The sequence below is a fragment of the Syzygium oleosum genome, unplaced genomic scaffold (genome assembly GCF_021117445.2).
Source record: "Syzygium oleosum isolate NSW1041296 unplaced genomic scaffold, Sole_v2.1 Sole_v2.49, whole genome shotgun sequence".
Classification (NCBI taxonomy): domain Eukaryota; kingdom Viridiplantae; phylum Streptophyta; class Magnoliopsida; order Myrtales; family Myrtaceae; genus Syzygium; species Syzygium oleosum.
In genome coordinates, this window is record NW_026607533.1 from 1,296,436 (window position 1) to 1,316,669 (window position 20,234).

Here is a 20,234-nt window from a genome sequence, read left to right on the forward strand (position 1 = left end):
TAGAGGTAAAAAGAACAAACGCCTATGCTCCTCCTTGTTTTCACTTCAAAGCAAGAGCAAAACGTAACTTGTTGACCGCCATCTAGGTACGTGCATGAGATTGATCCAGCTTGACCATTTTTCTTTCTAATCAGATTCTCCTCCGCATATTAAACTCCCATTCACAGTTTGAGTTACACATCCTGTGTTCCGTAAGTTGAAGAGCCCTCCTTCCTGTTCGCAGAGTTTTTCGGGTTCCTGCCTTCCTTTAGTCTGCTTTCTCGCTTCTCCGTAACTGTGTTCTCAGATCGTGTTACAAACCCGGATCGAAGTTTTCAGTTCTTGTCAGGTTCGGTTCCTGCGGGTGTTTTATAGTACTTTTGTGACACCTTGGATTTAACTCACTCGAGGTATTGTCCACTTTGGCTCATCCCATACCGAGCCTCATGATTTTGTCATTTGGCGTACAGGCAGGCACTTTCCCAAAAAGTCACCCATCCTGGTAGTGCTATAGCCTGGACTCGCTTAACTTCGGAGTTCCAAAGCAAAGCTTCCGTGAGTTAATTCCAGTTTTCACATATATATCTCAGGATCGATTTCCCCCTGTTCGGTACACAGTTCGGTTCATTCCTGCCTCCTTCGTCATCTTAGAAGCCTACCAGAAGCCACTCCTTGTCCAGGCCCTCTAGCCCTGGCGATCACTCCCCGCCCTCATCGGACCGGGTCGTTACAACTTTGTTGTACTTTTCCTGATTAAATGTTGTGATCAAACAAAGGGAGGGGGTATTTGAGGTTTCTGAAAGTAGACTGGTCATTTACATGCAAAAAGAACAAGCACAAACACTATATAGCACTTGTAAAACTACTTCGTCTTGGGCTTCAAGCGGAACATCAGCATCCCTTGAACGTAAAACACACGGTAGGTATTCCTTACTCCTGGGAAAGACAAAGATTAAGAGGGATTAGGGAAAGCAGGACTTGCGGACATGGGCACGTTAAAATAAAGAATACAGTCTGGCTGCTCACTACATTAGCAGTAAGGCATAGGCGGCCTCTGTTGGTTGGCAACAACCTCTGACTTGGTGAGGTATCCTAGTAACCACCATTAAGGATCTAAAGCAGACCCCTTGGTTACTAGCACTTCACCGAATTATGATCCTCGGCCTATAGCAATAGAGGAGGGTAAAGATGCTCTCCTTCCATTTCTCATCGTTGTCTTTCACCTAGAGAACCGTTTTGCATGTGTACACTTAATGCATATGTACGGCTTTAGCGCAAGAACTTCATGCCCACTGGAGAACTGCACTGAAGGCGGTCACATTTGCAGAACCTATTGCTCTTACCAATGACGGTGTTCAGGTTATCTTTTGCAAATTCATCCCGCGCCCATCTTGCAGAATGGAGCAAGTATCGAGCCGCTAGTGGTCAAATGAAATCTTTCCTTCGTTTTCTTCATCACAGGTGGTTGTCCAAGAGACCCGGGAGCCTTATTCTTCCGGAGTTGTCGCTGTTAAAGCAATGAACTAACAAGATGAGAATGGGTGGCAATTACCAATGAGTGTTTTGTGTTTCAATAATAGAATTTTTTGTTACATTCTTCGGCTACGCATTGTGATGTCTTTATATAATACAAGCTAGGGTTACGAAATTAATGAAGAATAAAATCATGATCTCTTCTCTTTGGAAAGAATTGATCTTGCTTGATAAGCAAGTGGTGAAGAGATTGTAGCTGAATCAAGACACGTCATCGTGATCTTTTCTCTTTGGAAAGAATTGATCTTGCTTGATGATCGAGTGGTGGAGAGATTGTAGCTGAATCAGGACACGTTATTGTTTCCTTTGACACCCCCTGCAAGCTGATGTGGCAGAACACACAGTAAGCTTGGACTGTAGAAGTCGAAAGCGAGCCGTGGAGAGCCCTTTGGTGAAGATATCGGCAGGTTGATCGGTGGTGGAGATGTACTGAACATGTAGTTGATTTTTGGCGATCCGTTCTCGCACAAAGTGGTAATCAATTTCCACATGCTTTGTCCGAGCATGAAAGATAGGATTCCCTGTCAGATAGATGGCTGAGATGTTGTCACACCAAAGAACCGGAGGGCCTTGCCAAGAAACACCGAGATCGCGTAAGAGAGCCTCGATCCAAATGAGTTCAGCAGTTGTGTCGGCCAAGCTTTTGAATTCGGCCTCTGTGCTAGATCGAGCGACCGTCCGTTGCTTACGGGAACTCCATGAGATAAGATTTGAGCCAAGGAATATGCCAAAGCCGCCAACTGACCGTCTCGTGTCATGGTCCCCAGCCTAACCTGCATCAGAAAAAGCATGTAGATGGAAATTGCGGCTGCGAGTGAAGAGTATGCCATGGTGCTGTGTGCCGCGAACGAAGTGCAATATGAGTTTGACAAACTGCCAATGGACCTCCGTGGGTGCATGCATGAACTGACAGGCAGTGTTGACAGCGAAGGCAATGTCGGGTCGAGTGAGAGTAAGATACTGCAATGCACCCACAGTACTACGATAAAGTGACGGGTCCGAGAACAGTTCACCACAATGAGAAGATGGAATATCCGAGCTCGCTACACATGGGGTGGTGACAGGCTTCGCATCCTGCATATTTGCTCGGGCAAGAAGGTCGGCTGCGTATTTTGTCTGGTGAAGAAGAATACCATCCGAAGTGCGTTTTAGTTCGATCCCAAGAAAATAATGAAGTTCACCCAAGTCTTTGATAGCAAATTCCTTTTGTAGAGACTCCAGGAGAGTAGACAATGGAGCTGTAGGGGATCCTGTAATAATGATGTCGTCGACATAGACGAGCAGGAAGATACTGTATTGGGCTGTATGCAGTATAAACAGTGAGGAGTCAGCAGTAGAAGCTGCAAAACCTATGGAGACGAGAAAATTACTGAGACGTTGGTGCCAGGCACGTGGAGCTTGTTTCAAGCCATGGAGAGATCGTTTTAGGCGGCAGATATGATGAGGATGGTGGGGATCAACGAAACCTGGCGGTTGATCCATGAATATTTCTTCGGTGAGATGACCATGGAGAAAAGCATTCTTGACATCTAGTTGTCGGAGTTGCCAACCTCGAGAAAATGCAACTGTGAGGACTGTGCGAACCGTGACATGTTTCACCACCAGACTGAAGGTTTCATTATAGTCGATTCCCTGCTGTTAATGAAGGCCCTTTGCGACTAATCTGGCCTTGTACCATTCAACAGAGCCATCTGCACAAAGCTTGACACGAAAAATCCATTTGCAGCCAATGGGCTTACCGTGCTGAGGAGATGGTACAAGCTCCCATGTCTGATTTTTCAGCAATGCGGTGTACTCTTCAGCCATGGCTGCCCGCCAATGCGGGTCTTTTACCGCCTGACTATAACAAGATGGTGTAGATGGGACGGCTACTGAAGTGGTGAGTGCATAGGTGTGATCCTTTTGCACATGTTGGCGAGGAACGGTGCCGTCTCGAAGTCTGGTCACCATGGGGTGGGCTAGTGGCGCCAGTTGTGGTGGCGGATTGGTAGCCTGCTGGATTGTGGTCTGTGTGATAGCTTCAGTGGTAGGAGAGGGCACTTCTGGTTGTAGTTGGAGAGATATTGAGCCGGAGGTGGTGGGATTGCCGTGCACAGGTGTCGACATGTGGGATGCATCAGTCTGCGACTCCTGCATATGTGAATCATCAGGTTGCAAATGCGTCAGTGGGGGAACATAAAGGGTAACTCCAATGATGCTGGTGGGGACACATTTGATGATACGTCGGTGACGGAAGCAGCAAACGGAAAAACAGTCTCATCAAAGATGGCATCTGCAACGTATAGAATCGTTGTTGTTGTGGAGAATAGCAGCGATAGCCCTTGACACCTGAGGGATATCCCAAGAAAGTACATCGATGTGACCTGTGCTCTAGTTTGTGCTTGGCATAGGTTCGTAGGTTCAGGTACACAGCGCAGCCAAAAACCCGAAGATGCTCAATGGATGGTGCGGTAGAAAAAAGTACTTCCCAAGGGCTGCGCTACTGCACAACGGGAGTAAGTAGTCGGTTGATAATGTGAACTGCACTTTCAAAAGCAAAATCCCAAAAATGAGAGGGAACAGATGCATGGTGCATCATGGCCAAACCCATTTCAACCACATGTCTGTGTTTGCGCTCGGCCGAACCGTTTTGAAGGGCCAGGCGAGGATAGGATGTCCGTTTATAAATGCCACGCTCTTGCAATAATTTTTTAAAAGATGCAGAAAGAAATTCTCCGGCACAGTCACTTTGGATGGCTTTAACTCGGGGATTGAGTTGGTTTTCAACAAAGTTTAGAAAGACCACGAAGATATGTAAAATTTGATCACGAGAGTTGAACATATAAAGCTAAGAAAATTTGGAGTAATCGTCAATAAAACAAATATAATATTCATTATTTTGATGAGACGTTACAGGAGCTGGCCCCCAAATGTCAAAATGAACTAATTCTTGGGGAGCCTTGGATCTATGAAAAGTGGGAGGATGAGGATGACGATGACTCTTACTAGAGGCACATGCCGAGCAAGTTGGTTGAACAATTGATGACTTATTTAACATGCGAGAAATAGTAGAATATGCAGCATGGCCTAAACGATGGTGCCAACGGACAAGGGAGCTGGACTGAGATAGGTAATAAGCTGAAGGAGAAAGCTTGGATTGATCCGACAGTTGATAGAGTCCCTGATTAAGGTTCCCTTGGAAGAGAATCTTGCCCGTACGGCGGCACTTCACAGAAAAACAATTAGGTGAGAAAATGAAATCACAATTGTTTTCCTGTGAAAATTGACGAACGGAAAGTAAGTTTTTCTTTACAGAGGGAACAACTAGGACATTAGACAAACGAAAATTTTGAGAAACAAGAGTACCTGTATGGGTTATCGGGAGGCTAGATCCATTACGTATGGTAACGTGTTGGTTGCCTATGTAGGGCTGAAGAGAGGACAATTGAGATGGATTATTTGTGACGTGGTGTGTGGCACCAGAATCTGGATACCACGGGTCCGAAAAGACTGATGGTGGTGGTGAAATTTCAGCAATGTGGAGCTTTGGTGCCAAGCCTAAAGATTGTGGTGGAGGCCCACGATCACGGCACACATTGGCTCGGTGGCCAAAGCGATTGCAGAGTTGACATCGAACACTACCCCTCCTTTGATTTCTGTAATTGCCTGCATTTGGAGAGTAATTTGGGGCTGAATTTCGAGGGCCAAAGTGCTGTCCACTTTGCGGAAATTGTTGCCCAGGCCGTGGTGACCTATTCACATGAGAAGGAAGCTGTTGAGGTGCTTGGTGTGCTGTCCGCGTCATGAACGCTGCTGGAGGGGAGGTGATGGGCTCAAGCAAATCAAGTCGTGCCTCATGAGCCAAGAGCAGCCCGTGTAGAGACTCACGTGTAAGGGATTGGTACTGACTTTGAAAGGAGATTGACACTGCTAAATTTTGATATTCCGCTCCGAGTCCCCTGAACAGATGAGTTTGATATTCTTGTGAAGAGATGTTCTCACCAATCGAGGCAAGTTGATCAACCACGAAGGCTGCTTGCTGTAGATATTCCGTGATTGTTTGATTTCCCTTGCGTAGAGTCTGAAGTTGCATTCGTAGATGTGTGGCGCGAGCACCGTTACGTGCTTCATATGATTGAGCCAAGAAGGACCATACGGCTGCTAAAGAGCCTAAATTGGAGAGCTGTGCAACGATGTTGAGGCAATTTGATCTCGGGTAAACCATATTTCATATCCTGGATTTGGTGAACTTTTGGTGACACCATTCTCACTAATTTCAGTGATAGTGTGTGGAGGGCATGGTTCGGTTCCGTCCACAATTGACAAGAGTCGACTGGCCCAGAGAAAGGGGAGGAGGCGTACCTTCCTTATGATGTAATTGTCTTCGTTTAATTTGATACCAACCGCAGGACATGTGATTGATCCAGATGAGCCCCCTGTGGGAGGGATGAGAGGACATGGTGGGATAGCATTCTTGATGAGGTCAGTTGGATTAGCAACACTTGGGATTGGGTTGCTTATTGTTTGATTGCTAGCTGCTGCGTTTGGGGAAGATGAGGATGAATTTGAATCTGATTGGTTTGCCATTTATGCTTTCGCAAAACATGGCTCTGATACCATGTTAAAGCAATGAACTAACAAGATGAGAATGGGTGGCAATTACCAATGAGTGTTTTGTGTTTCAGTAATAGAATTTTTTGTTACATTCTTCGGCTACGCATTGTGATGTCTTTATATAATACAAGCTAGGGTTACGGAATTAATGAAGAATAAAATCATGATCTCTTCTCTTTGGAAAGAATTGATCTTGCTTGATAAGCAAGTGGTGAAGAGATTGTAGCTGAATCAAGACACGTCATCGTGATCTTTTCTCTTTGGAAAGAATTGATCTTGCTTGATGAGCGAGTGGTGGAGAGATTGTAGCTGAATCAGGACACATTATTGTTTCCTTTGACAATCGCAATCAAGCTTGCTGAACTGATCACATATCGCTAACATGTCCTCATCACTCTTTCCCATTTCTTTCAGCTTGTCTATGACATACTCCGATTCACTGCATAGGACCACGGATAGTAATCAATGAGTAGACATCTTTAACATTACTTGTTGCTGCCAATCTAGCCCTTCAATCTGCATACCGAAGCTGATTCAATAGCATAACATCTTCTGAAGTATATTTAGTAACTTCCTGGCAAATCAGGAAAACTACACAATGAAAGGACAGACTCATCGAGCTAAGCTTTCCTACCTATAAAAGAGCTAAAATGCCAATTAAGCTCTTGATTTTCGGCAACGACATGCGCAAGTGAACAGAAATAGTTAGCAACAGTTATCCGTCCAGTCAAAATGCCTATCAAGCACTATTATCCGTTGAATTATAATGCTAATTATTGAGCTGAGCAAGCATCCTATACAAGTCAACTCGCTAAGGTCATATCCGATGGGCCTTGAGCAACATGGGGCGGATATCAAAGGTGCTTCCACTTTTAAAAGGATTAAAAAGGAGTGGTTGTGAGCATCTCTAGGGTTCTTTCATGGTTTAAGGTCTTTAGACTTCAATAATGGTTTTGGACAATGAATTTAAGCTGTATGGCTTCTTGTATAGTGTGATTGGTGATAGTTTTTCATATATTAGAATCCACGAGGCAATGCAAGATGGGCTTTTTTGTTTCTTTTTTGGTGAGGTGAGAACACTTAATTGGCTAGTTGAAAATCTAAAACTAATAAGAGTATAATTTTCTCCTATTTTCTCTTTACATAACCTTGCCCTCTTTCATCTATCATCTGTATTTACTCGACGTAAATCAGTTTTTGCGTAATATAACCGAGATCTCTAAATGGTAAGTATGATAGCAAAATGATAAAAGTCAATTTTATCCCTCCACAACTTCACTAACTTTGAGTTCATTGTGGATATAGCCAATCTTTGTTAATCTTATATTTTATACTTTGGAAAATCATGAAGTTTTAAGGGAAAATGACACAAGCAGTCCCTGAACTTTGGCCAATGTGCAATTTGATCCTTGAACTTTGAATTTATTCAATGTAGTCCTTGAACTTTAGCCTAATATTCAACATTGAACATTTTCATATAGTTCATGAACTAAATTAAACATGTACCAAAAGTTCAGAGATTACATTGAACAAATTAAAAGTTCATGGACCACATTTAACATTAGTTTAAAGTTCAGGAACTACATTGAACAAATTCAAAGTTCATGAACCAAATTGCACAATGGGCCAAAGTTGAGAGACTGTTTATGTCATTTTCCCAAGTTTTGATCTTGTTTGCATTTACTTATTCTCGAAAATGTTAGGAGCGCGCAGGAAAAGTTTGATGCTCTCGCCATGGGAGATTGCCGAGAGGGAGCTTAAGTTTGAGCCCATCAACATATCTAGTTAGATCCACCTTCACTTAAAAGCTTAAGCTCATGAGCTTCACACCACACTAATTTTCCAATATGGGACTTCTCATTGTTAAGTTTGCTCTACCCTACTTCAAGTATTATTCTGCATCAACTTATCTCAACTTGAACCCGACGCCCATCTTCATCCCTAATCTTTTTCTCTAAACCGAACCATGAAGTCTACCATCGAGCCGCATTGCTACACCACAACGCCCACATGCTCGGAAATCGAATTGGTCACCAGATTCCCTTGTTGAGATATTTGCCAAATACTGATACACATTGGGAGTGGGCCACCAATCAACTATCGAATCTGATACCATTTATTGAGATTGTACAGCAGAAGTCCGATACCTTCACCAGGGGAGATTGCCAAGAGAGAACCCAAGTCTAAACCCATCAATATATCTAGTTGGACTTACTTTCACTCAAAAACTTAAGCCAATGAGTAATTGGCCAACTAGGATACATAATTGTTCCACACTATACCAATTCTCCGTTATGGGACTTTCTAACACAATTCATACATGCAACTCAACAAAAAAAAATGGGAAAACATTTTTTTTGCTATTTCTTCTTGTTAGTTTAACCCTACCGAGTCATTCTTGACTAGCTAGATAAATTACTCTTCTCTATGTTACAAGAGGAGTTGATGTAGAATTATTTTAAGGGTACGTTTACTTCACGAAAAATGAATGATTTAGAAAATATTTTCCTAAAAACAATCGTTTCTATTACTTACAAAATTAAATGAACAAAAATAAATTTCATTGTCTACGAAAATGTTTAGACATAAATTATTATCGATAGTGCAACATTTTTCATTGACTGATTATTTTAAAGGATACTAGCAATTATTTAAAAAAAATAAAATATTTTTTATGAAATAAATGAAGTCTAATTATAACCTTTTTGTGTTGACATACTTGGCATCGCCACGGCACGAGGGGTTGTGATTCACAAGCTTAATTGGGACCCCCAAAAAAGCCCTCTGTGCGTGGCAGTATGTGCTTTGACAAAGCTTTATTGCCATCAATCATTTTAGGCAACCCCCCACAAGATGAAGTGGAAGTAATCATGGCATCCTTTTCTTCAAGGGTCAAACAAAAAGCGCCAATAAAGTTAGGTTGACCCTGTAAGGTGTCTGTTTACCGAACTTGCATAATTATTTTTACCTCAATACCAAGGCTTTTTTTTATAAAAGAAAAAATGGGTCTTTGGCTTCCAGTTAGACAAAAACATACACCATCTGCGCAAGCTGCCGAGTCTCCCTACTTCTTTGCTTTTTTTTGTTATGGTAAAGTTCTAGAATCCGTACGACATCCAAGTTCCTAACGATAAGCCAAAAAATTTATGACTTGATTCATAAGTAACGATTAATGTTCAAATAAATCTACTATTCATATACCTTTTATTGAATGATACGAATAGGACCAAATCAACAAACTGGTCAATGTAAGAAATTTTATGATGTTGGCTATATTAATTGATATTGAAATTTACTATTTTACAGGTTTCGTCTAATAAGATGAGATATAAATATTCTTAATTAGTCTAATATGGGGCTAGCTTGTGTGGGCCGGGTAGAGCCCGGCCTGTGATGAGAAGGTCTGTGGCTGAAAACTATAAAGAGTGATCAAGTCTCTCCTCTAATCCTGATTCACAAATAACCTCACATAAGAAGTGGTTATAGTGATACAGAGAACAATAGAGGAGAAGCAGGATAAGTGCTAAAACTTTCGTACGGCGCTCACATGAGTGCCCTAACATTTTTTTATATTACCTGAGTGCCATAACATTTTTTTGATCACCTGAGTGTCATAACTAATGTACGACGCTCACTTAAGTGCTATAACTATTTATCAAATCACTTGAGTGCCTTTTAACTTTTCAATTGATTACTTGAGTGACATAACTTTTTAAAAACATTCACCACAAGTGTCATATCACGTCGGATTTCCGGCACTTGGGTGAACTTTTTTTAAAAAAAAAAATTGACACTTAAGTGATCGATTGAAATTTGTGACACTCAAGTTATGACGCTTCGGTGGTCGAAAAAAAAGTTATGGCACTCAAGTGAGCGTCGTACGAAAGTTATGACGCCTTATTTCAAGAAGAAGCATTTGAGTTTTAGATTGTCACTATTACACATCAAAAACGATGAATTCTAAATCAAATGCGCAAAACCCTTTTTTTCACCATTGTATTCTAGATTCTGGCTATGGAGATCTTGGGGTATCATTGTCGCAGCTCACAATCGAATGTATAGAAAATTTTGTAATCCTAAATATCACCGTCTTTTTTCGCCTTTTTCTCTTTTATTCTCACTAGTTACCAAGTATCTATGTGTTTGTCCATAATTTAGCAATTTATTGATGGATCATTGAATTGATTCATTTGCTCAATCACCATAGGCACTCTTTTCTGTTTTTATATTATATCTTTTGTTCACTAGACGGAAACCTGCGCTTTGCACAGGATTAATATCCTCGATAAATAATCAAAGGAAATTGTTTGTGAAATTTTTTGACAAATTATACATTACAGTATAATAAAATTAGTAACTTTAATCTTTAAATATGCGACGATATGTTAAGGAAACTAAACAAAATGCTCTATTTCACACGTACTTTCTTACTAATAGCCTATATTCTATCTCAAAGATAGTTGAAAAAGAAGTTGAACAGGAGAATAAGAAAAATAACAAAGAAAAACAAAAATCAAAGTGAACTCTTTTAACATTTTAAAACAAAATTAAATCAAACTAAAACAAGAAAGCTATTGAAAATTTATATTATTGTTTCTATTAGGAAAAATATATAGCGACAAATAGGAAATTACAATCATAATTCAGAGAAAATTAATTATGCCATTTAAATCTGCAATCTTCTAGTAATGCCATCATTATTACAGTTATGTACGATTTCTATGTACTCTACAAAATTCCTACTGACATTCGAAGAAAACTTATTCTATTTTGTTTCTAAATGACCGAGAGATGGCTAGATGCATTACTTTTAGGGTTAATACTACCAAAAACCCCAAACTGGTACACCTGTGACAAATTTTTCCTCCGTTAATTTTCGTAAAATCCCAAATTGATACATATATCACAAAGGAAAGGTAAAATCCCAAACCGGTACATCCGTCAACTGTCACGTGTTATCCAACTCAGCAACTTGACGATAAAATTTAGGATACCAGTTTGGGGTATTTGGTGGTCAAAAAATTAATTTTGGGTAAATTTATCACAGGTGTACCGATTTGGGTTTTTGTGGTATTAATCCTTACTTTTACATACATTTATGGATTTATATATTTGGAAGGTATAAAACAGAGTTGTATCCGAAAAGGTAAGAAGTTGTTTCAATGACAATTAACTTTTCTTGACAATTTAAATTGAAAGTTTGATAGGAAAAAGAAAATTAAAGTCAGTATTGAACTTAGCAATTTAGTAGATACTACTTTTGTCTGTGGGAAAGCACACAAAACTTTTTCTTGCAATGAGGTAAAAGACAGCTTTAGTGTGCAATCTAAGTTTACACACTTAAAAGCAACACTTGAAAGAGAATCTTTGTTATAATATATTAATATAAGTTAGATATGATATCGCCACCAAAGATTTGGTGAGTGTTAATCTTTTCTAGAGCATGAATCATTTCATATAATAATTTTCTCTATCTCTCATGTCCCAAAATAAAAAGGAAAACCTAAACCTCACTTGCAACAAGCTTTTGCCTTTTTCTATGTGTTTTCTTTTTACGTATGGTGCCTACGCCACAGTAGTCCTCTTTAAGCATAGTATTGACGTAAGTAACATAACCAATCATCATGTCAAGTTCTAGGGAAAAAGTAAAAAAAAAAACTTACAAATTATGTCAATTGTAACGTATTTACTCTAAACTTTTTTCTGTGACACCAAAAATCTCAAACTTGTAACACATTTAACCTCCGTTAAGGTTCCGTCAATAAGCACCATTAGCAATCTGCTTACATGGATGCTAGAAAGCAAACGGTATTAATATGGCGCCCGCGTCGCTTAAGGAAATAAAAACGTCATTTCAGCTGAAAAATCATCTTATGAAACCTTTAAGGAGGGTAAATGTGTCATGGTGAGGCACAATTTAGGGTTCTTTAAAGGTTCGGTGTAAATGTGTCAAAGTGAGTTTGGAGTTTTATTTATGGCTTTTTCCCAAAGTTCTAATACTATGGTCCAATCATCATGTAAAGTTCTAATACTATGGTCCCGCCTCACGTCAATTTCTCGCCTTCCCTTAATTTATAAATGCTAGTGCTAAGCGAGTTCGTACTTCTATTTCTTTAAGAATTTTTAAAAACAAATAATTCAAGAATAGTAATAATTTAATAGAGAACAGGCAGTCAAGATTGACACAGCTTTGGCCTCACGCAACTCAAAAATCGAGAATTGTTGTTCGTATTATTCTTTTAAAGGCTTTGCTTGTTCCCCCTACAGGTTTTGATGCCCGAAAAGGAAGACAAGAAACACGGGCAATAGTAATACCATTTGTTCCTTAGGAAAAATATTCATTAATAAATGTGGCGGCTAATGTCATGTCACTGGGAACGACTGTTGAAAAAACAAAAGCACATTCTACGGTTGTTGTGCAATTGTACTGATCAGTGAAAACATTATTGTATATGATGATTCTCACCGAAAGACATGCACTAGATGTTATTTATATAAACAAAACTACGCACAAAACTAAGGTTGACAAAAGAGAGAGTTCAATAATTCTAAACCCAACTGGTCAATCTTTCCGGTACAAGGCACTATCATGCTTAATCCTCAAGTATCTTCAGTGGGCTGGGAAAGTAGCGGTCGCTGAATTTGCAATTTTTCAAAGCATTCGATGCGGTAGGGGACAATTTCTCAGCTGCTACTTGCATTAAAAGACAACCTTTTGAGCTCTCTGTCTCTGGTTTATTTTATTATAACTTTTTTTTGTGTTTTGTTCTTCTCTTTGCTGTAGAAAGAAAATGGCAACTTGGTTTTGGTTTATTTCGGTCTAATGATGTTGATTATGGTGTTAAACTATGGGGATCTCGACGATGGTCAACCAGATCAGACCCTCTGTGGTTGGCCATTGTGGTTCTTTTAGTGATTTTACAGCAGGTATAAGATCAGAGAGTTAGTGATTCTTGATATTTTATATTCTCCCTCGTCTTGTTTTGTAATACTTCTTGAAGTAGCATTTCTTGAATTTCGAGTTTGGTTGAAGGCCTTTATATGGGGAAAGGAAGAGTATTGGTTTAAGAAGGAAGATGAAGAAACCACTTTGAATTAGTTCACGTGAGTTGGTGTTCCTTTTTTAGCTTCTGGATAAAGAAGAAATTAAATTACCATGATTTTCTTCCTCCTTTTCGCCAACCGTTGTTTAATTTGTTCCGTGTGGCCTGGTTTTCAAGGTTGACAATTTTTGCATGAGCAGAAAGCAGATCAGAGGTTTGTACGTCCGAATGCAAGGAAGTTCAGTGTCTCCAGCATTCTTTACTCCTTATTTACTTGGACGTGCCTGCAGTACTAAAGGATACTTCTTTTGGATTGTTGACTGACTGTACCATTCAAATTGACTAGCCATCTCGTATGTTAGTTCTGTGTTTTGGTTGTTGGATCTTTTCTGGAGGTTTGATTCAGATCCATGAAGTATGTATATCTGTTAAAGCGTTCGAAGTTCCACTTTCTGGCTTGTCTTGTAATGTATTGATTCCTGTCGTTTACTTTGTTCTGCAGATGCAAGATAGTTCCTGGGCTTATTCGATGAACAAGTTGAAAAGCAATATAGAGTGATCTTCCATTCGGTATAATGTCTATGGATCGCAGCTCGAACATGGATATAGAAATGCATGTGGCTACTAATTCGATGAGTCATGCAGAGGCCAAGGACAGACCTAAAAAGAACAAAGAAGACGAGAAAACCAATACAGTTCCATTTCACAAGCTGTTCTTGTTCGCAGATTTCATCGACATGGTTTTGATGCTTGTGGGTACAATAGGTGCTGTTGGCAATGGCTTAGGTTTGCCCTTCATGACAGTACTTTTCGGGCAATTGATTGATTCATTCGGAATTAACCAAAACAACGGAAATTTGGTGCATCGTGTTTCCAAGGTAACAATCTTTGAAGCATAATGTTATTTCCTGATGCTACACACTTCCAGTCATCAGAGTACTTAACAGTAATCAGTTATTAAGTGAAAGCATGAAAAATAGGTAACGGACTATCTGTTCCAGGTGTCGTTACTAGTAAGGAACAGGTATTTCCTTCCTACTGATATGTTACACTCGTACACTGTGAATTCAGGTATCTCTGAAGTTTATCTACCTGGCAATGTTTACTGGTGTGACAGCATTTCTTCGTAAGTACATCTCTCGCCCAAAAAAATTCTGGAGTTTTCATTAGCAAGAGGAAATGAACAGCGGGATGGCTTGTTTTGTCAGAGGTGACTTTCTGGATGATCACGGGAGAGAGACAGGCTGCTCGGATAAGGGGATTGTATCTTCGGACCATACTGAGACAGGACATTGCCTTTTTCGATAAGGAAACAAACACAGGAGAGGTTGTGGGAAGAATGTCTGGTGATACCGTTCTTATACAAGATGCCATGGGAGAGAAGGTAACATTTCGGCTTGAAGCCGGACACTAGCAGAGAAGGAAACACAGAAAATTTTTCACACAGGAAGTGATGGTGTTCTATATTATTGCATCTCTTGGATTTCTGCAGGTTGGAAAGTTCATACAGCTTGTGTCGACGTTCATCGGAGGATTCATCATCGCATTTTCTAAAGGGTGGCTACTTACTTTAGTCATGTTATCATCCATTCCTCCCATTGTGGTTTCTGGTGGCCTCATGTCCCTGATCATAGCCAAGATGGCATCGCGGGGACAAAGTGCTTACGCAGACGCGGCAAATGTTGTTGAACAAACAATTGGGTCAATTAGAACTGTAAGTCGATTTAATATATAAAGCCTTTTTTGTTTTATAATTTTGACTCTGAGATGATGGCTGTCAATTGGTGCAACTAGGTAGCATCATTTACTGGGGAGAAGCTGGCGATAACAACTTACAACAAGTTCCTTGTGGATGCATACAAATCAGGAGTTCACGAAGCCATGGCCGCTGGATTAGGTCTTGGTACAGCCTTGTTGATTCTCTTCTGCAGTTACGCATTGGCAATATGGTTCGGAGGAAAGATGATTCTGGAAAAAGGATATACCGGGGGTGAAGTACTTAATGTCATCATCGCTGTCTTAGCTGGTTCAATGTTAGTTGCACTTTGGACTCATTCAACTTTCAATTCGCGTATACATTCATGAGTTAAGGATACATGTTATTTTTCCGGAAGGAAAAGCTAATAATTGATTATTTTACAAACCATCCAAGAGATTCGATATTTATATCGAAGAGAGATTAGGCATAAATCAATTGTAAGTAGCTTTGTTGTGTTTGTGCTACAGCAGACCCATAATCAATGAATTGGTTCGGCTTACTTCTCAGGTCCTTAGGACAGGCTTCTCCCTGCATGACCGCATTTGCCGCTGGTCAAGCCGCAGCATTTAAGATGTTTGAGACCATCAACAGGAAGCCTGAGATCGATTCTTGCAACACCTGTGGCAAGACATTGGACGAAATTCGTGGAGAGATAGAACTTAAGGATGTTTACTTCAGCTACCCAGCCAGACCAGATGAGCTGATATTTAACGGGTTCTCTCTTTACATACCGAGCAGCACGACCACGGCCTTGGTTGGACAAAGTGGAAGCGGAAAATCCACCGTGATCAGTCTTATAGAGAGGTTTTATGATCCACAAGCTGGTGAAGTGCTCATCGATGGAGTAAACCTGAAGGAGTTTCAGCTTAAATGGATGCGGAGTAAGATCGGCCTTGTGAGCCAGGAACCCGTGTTGTTTGCATCAAGCATCAAGGATAATATTGCGTATGGAAAAGACAATGCAACCATCGAAGAGATAAGAACAGCTGCTGAAGTAGCCAACGCTGCTAAATTCATTGATAAATTGCCCAAGGTCTAGAGATGTTTAGTTTGATCATTTTACCTCTAAGCTAAGTGAGATTAATCGAATTATGAGTCTAAACTTTTTTGCATCTTTACATCAAGGGACTGGACACGATGGTCGGTGAACACGGTACTCAGCTCTCTGGAGGACAGAAGCAAAGAGTTGCCATTGCAAGAGCAATTCTAAAAGATCCTAGGATTTTGCTTTTAGATGAGGCCACCAGCGCGCTAGATGCAGAATCAGAGAGGATAGTACAAGAGGCATTGGACAGGATAATGGCTAATCGAACCACTGTCATTGTAGCACACCGTTTGAGCACCATCAGGAATGCTGATATGATCGCTGTCATTCATCAAGGAAAGATAGTAGAGAGAGGTACTAAAGCATGAATTTTTAGCCATGGCATGTCTAAAATGAAAGCCAATCCTACCTAGTTGACCTGATATGAATATCCTATTTAAACGGTGGGAACTTCACATATATAACTGAGTGCAGGCTCAAACGGAGCTAGAGCTAATATTTTGGCAAATTTTGTCAGGTACACACTCGGAACTGCTAAAAGATCCCGATGGAGCATACAGTCAGCTAATACGCCTCCAGCAAGTAAATGCAGAGCAAGATCAAGCAACAGATGACCAAAGCAAATCAGAAAATCTCCTTGACGGTAGACAATCGAGTCAAAGAATGTCCTTGAGATCCGTAAGTCGGGGATCATCAGGTGTGGGAAATAGCAGCCGCCATTCCTTATCTATCTCGTTCGGTCTGGCCACAGGATTAAATGCCCCTGATGGTGCACCAGCAAATCCAGAGTCCTCTTCTTTGGAGAAAACAGAAGCAGCTGCAGAAGTTTCTATTCGACGGCTCGCATATCTTAATAAGCCAGAAGTGCCTGTGCTACTAATAGGATCTATATTTGCGATCATTGCTGGTGTGGTATTCCCCATTTTTGGCATACTATTATCTACTGCGATCAAGACATTTTATGAAGTACCTCATAAACTAAAAAAAGATTCGAAGTTTTGGGCATTGATGTTCATGACTCTTGGCCTGGTATCATTAGTAGCATATCCAGCGAGGACGTACTTCTTCTCGATAGCGGGTTGCAGATTAATCCAACGGATAAGATCTATGTGTTTTGAGAAGGTGGTGCACATGGAGGTGGGTTGGTTCGATGAACCAGAGCACTCCAGCGGTGTCGTCGGCGCGAGACTATCAGCAGACGCAGCAACAGTGCGGGCCCTAGTTGGGGATGCATTAGGCCAGCTCGTTCAAAACAGCGCATCTGCAGTTGCTGGTTTAGTCATCGCTTTTGAAGCTAGCTGGCAATTGGCGTTCATCGTCCTTGTGTTGCTCCCTCTGATATTTGTTAATGGATACGTCCAAGTAAAATTCATGAAAGGATTTAGTGCAGACGCCAAGGTACGCATTCCTTATTCACCATTTATGGTCCTACTTCTAATAACTTATCTATGTCTAGTCACTGTCCACTTGAGTGTTCAAGAGAACAAACAGGTGAAAATTGCCCAAATATTTGGTTAATTGGACAGATATTTAGATATTTCCGGTGTTAATCACAGCCTCTCTGTTCGTAGATGATGTACGAGGAAGCCAGTCAAGTAGCTACTGATGCAGTTGGAAGCATCAGGACAGTTGCTTCTTTTTGTTCTGAAGAAAAGATCATGCAACTTTATGCTAAAAAATGCGAAGGGCCAATAAAAGCCGGAATTAGACAAGGGTTGATTAGCGGAGTCGGGTTTGGCCTGTCTTTCTTCTTACTTTATGCAGTCTATGGTACCTGCTTCTATGCTGGAGCTCGACTTGTCCAGGATGGCAAGACAACATTTTCAGAAGTTTTCCGCGTAAGATTATCTTTTCCTGTTTTGTCAGTTGCCCTGAAACACTGGCGAGTTCATTGCACCAAATTATTAAGGATAGGACTATTTTAATTTCGAATTTCATTTGATGGTTTATCTATTCTGTGCTTTCCAGGTGTTTTTTGCCCTGACCATGGCGGCCCTTGCAATTACTCAGTCAAGTTCCCTCACTCAGGACTCCACCAAAGCCAGGAGTGCAACTGCCTCGGTTTTCGAAATCATCGACAGAAAATCAGAAATAGACCCCAGTGATGATTCCGGAGAAACGCTAGAAAATGTGAAGGGAGAAATAGAGCTTCGTCACATCAGCTTCAAGTATCCTTCTCGGCCCGATATACAAATTTTCAAAGATCTTAGCTTGACCATACATTCCGGCAAAGTAAAGCTTTATGACAACTCTTTCACTTTCTCTTTGCAAAATCGTTTTCTATTCTTATCTGAGTTCCAGTCATTCATGATGCGCTAAACACGTGCTGATATTAGTACATGCACATATGGACGATGATTTTTGCTTTTTCAGACTATTGCTTTAGTAGGAGAGAGCGGGAGTGGGAAATCAACAGTAATAGCTCTGCTGCAACGGTTTTATGACCCTGATTCTGGTCACATTACCCTTGATGGGATCAAAATTCGGAAGCTACGGTTAAAGTGGTTTAGGCAGCAGATGGGCCTTGTGAGCCAAGAACCAGTTCTGTTCAATGACACCATCCGTGCCAATATAGCATATGGAAAGGATGGAGAGGCAACGGAAGCAGAGATATTGACTGCATCAGAGTTAGCAAATGCCCATACGTTTATCAGTAGTCTGCAACAGGCAAGTTTATCTCGTCCCTAATACAAGATGGACATAGGCAGGTTAAGTGAGCAATAAGTACGCAAGTTTCCTGGAAATCACAGTTAACCGATACAACAATGACTATGCAGGGTTATGACACATTAGTCGGCGAGCGTGGAGTCCAGTTATCCGGTGGGCAAAAGCAGCGGGTGGCCATTGCACGTGCGATAGTGAAGGATCCGAAGATACTCCTTCTCGACGAGGCTACCAGTGCTTTGGATGCTGAATCTGAAAGAGTGGTTCAAGATGCATTAGACAAAGTCATGGTCAATAGAACAACGGTTATAGTGGCGCATAGATTAACAACAATAAAAAACGCAGACGTGATCGCAGTGGTCAAAAATGGAGCGATCGTAGAGAAAGGAAAGCACGACACTCTGATTAATATCAAAGACGGTTTCTACGCATCCTTGGTTGCTCTTAACAGGAGCGCAGCGTCATTGTAATTATGTTTTGTGCAACCGATTTTGGTGGTCCTACTTTCCCATGTAATAGGTGACCATACCAGTTTTTTCTTTGTAAGTATTGTTCATATATTTCTCGTGTGTAAATCACCTGCAAGGTGATGAGAAAGAAAGGTAAAAGTGCATCGAAAACACGTGGCAAATGGCAACTATAAAAGTAAGTATTTTCGTGACGGCATGATTGTGTATGTCCTATCCACAGGGAAAGGAACTATAAGAATATGTTCAGTAATGTCAAAACTGCCATTGATATGTTCTTTTTGGTTCAGCAATTAAGAGGAGTGAATTTAAGTTTCTTGAAGTTATATACAGTGGGTGAAGTCTTCAATACTTCAGGGAAAGGAACTTATGCTACCCGAGTATCTTGAGGAAGAGAGCAGCTCTATTGTAAGATGTCTGAACTTTAGTAATCTATCTTATTCTTAATAACGCCTAAACAAAACTGGCGATAACATGACGTGGTGTGTGGTTGCTTCTGTGGATTGAAATCAAACGATGATATCATACTGTTGGAAGAAACCACCTCAGGATTACAGCAATTTGTTGATTATATTATTCTATCTCTACTTTGTTTAAAGCTTAGTTAGAGCTTTTATCTGTTATCCACATCATCTCCATATTATTATCTTGTATCTGAAACTTGTAGACATATTTTATACAAAGCAGAGTCTCAGATTGAGAGCAAGTTGGCCTATTCATTTCAAAGCCACTCTTAAACACTCATATGGCATCAGAGCTTTAGAAAGGAAAAGTCCTGAAGCTGTCTATCAACAATGGCAAGCTCAACCTCCTATAAGTACCCTTATCCATCGACCCTGAATGTTGCAAACTTTGTGACAATTAAGCTAAACCACTCAAATTTTAAACTTTGGAAGACCCAAACTATGGGTCTTGTCGAAAGCCAGGATATGCTGGGATCTATTGAGATTAAACTGCACCAGTTCATGAAATTGAAGTCCCAAACACTGAAGTTGTGAATGGGAAAAAGTTAATTCCCAGTTCACAGTATAATGCATGGAAATGGTCTGATTGTCTCCTGTGTGGATGAATCACTGGAACATTGTCTTAAGGTGTTGTTGGCATGGTTGTCGGGCTTGAGACTACTGTGTGGATCAATCAATTCCTTTGCA

At 40.6% G+C, this 20,234-nt stretch overlaps 1 protein-coding gene across 14 annotated transcripts in view; it reads left to right on the forward strand.

Annotated features, from left to right (window-relative positions):
* The window catches only part of LOC115689560 (ABC transporter B family member 4-like), a 59,574-nt gene extending 40,214 nt beyond the window's left edge, over positions 1-19,360 (forward strand). Inside the window, exons 1-14 of one of the 14 annotated variants that reach the window (XM_056307024.1) lie at positions 12,618-13,209; positions 13,326-13,362; positions 13,651-14,026; positions 14,220-14,274; positions 14,357-14,532; positions 14,641-14,862; positions 14,943-15,181; positions 15,415-15,940; positions 16,033-16,306; positions 16,470-17,350; positions 17,524-17,790; positions 17,921-18,184; positions 18,326-18,619; positions 18,730-19,360. In XM_056307024.1, the coding sequence (XP_056162999.1) occupies positions 13,724-14,026; positions 14,220-14,274; positions 14,357-14,532; positions 14,641-14,862; positions 14,943-15,181; positions 15,415-15,940; positions 16,033-16,306; positions 16,470-17,350; positions 17,524-17,790; positions 17,921-18,184; positions 18,326-18,619; positions 18,730-19,086 (3,858 nt within the window). In that variant the 5' untranslated portion in view covers positions 12,618-13,209; positions 13,326-13,362; positions 13,651-13,723 and the 3' untranslated portion in view covers positions 19,087-19,360. Of the gene's footprint in view, positions 1-12,617; positions 14,027-14,219; positions 14,275-14,356; positions 14,533-14,640; positions 14,863-14,942; positions 15,182-15,414; positions 15,941-16,032; positions 16,307-16,469; positions 17,351-17,523; positions 17,791-17,920; positions 18,185-18,325; positions 18,620-18,729 lie in introns of those variants that run through there. The other 13 variants (XM_056307023.1, XM_056307019.1, XM_056307020.1 and 10 more) reach the window with 13 other exon arrangements.
* The last annotated feature ends 874 nt before the right edge of the window (positions 19,361-20,234 follow it).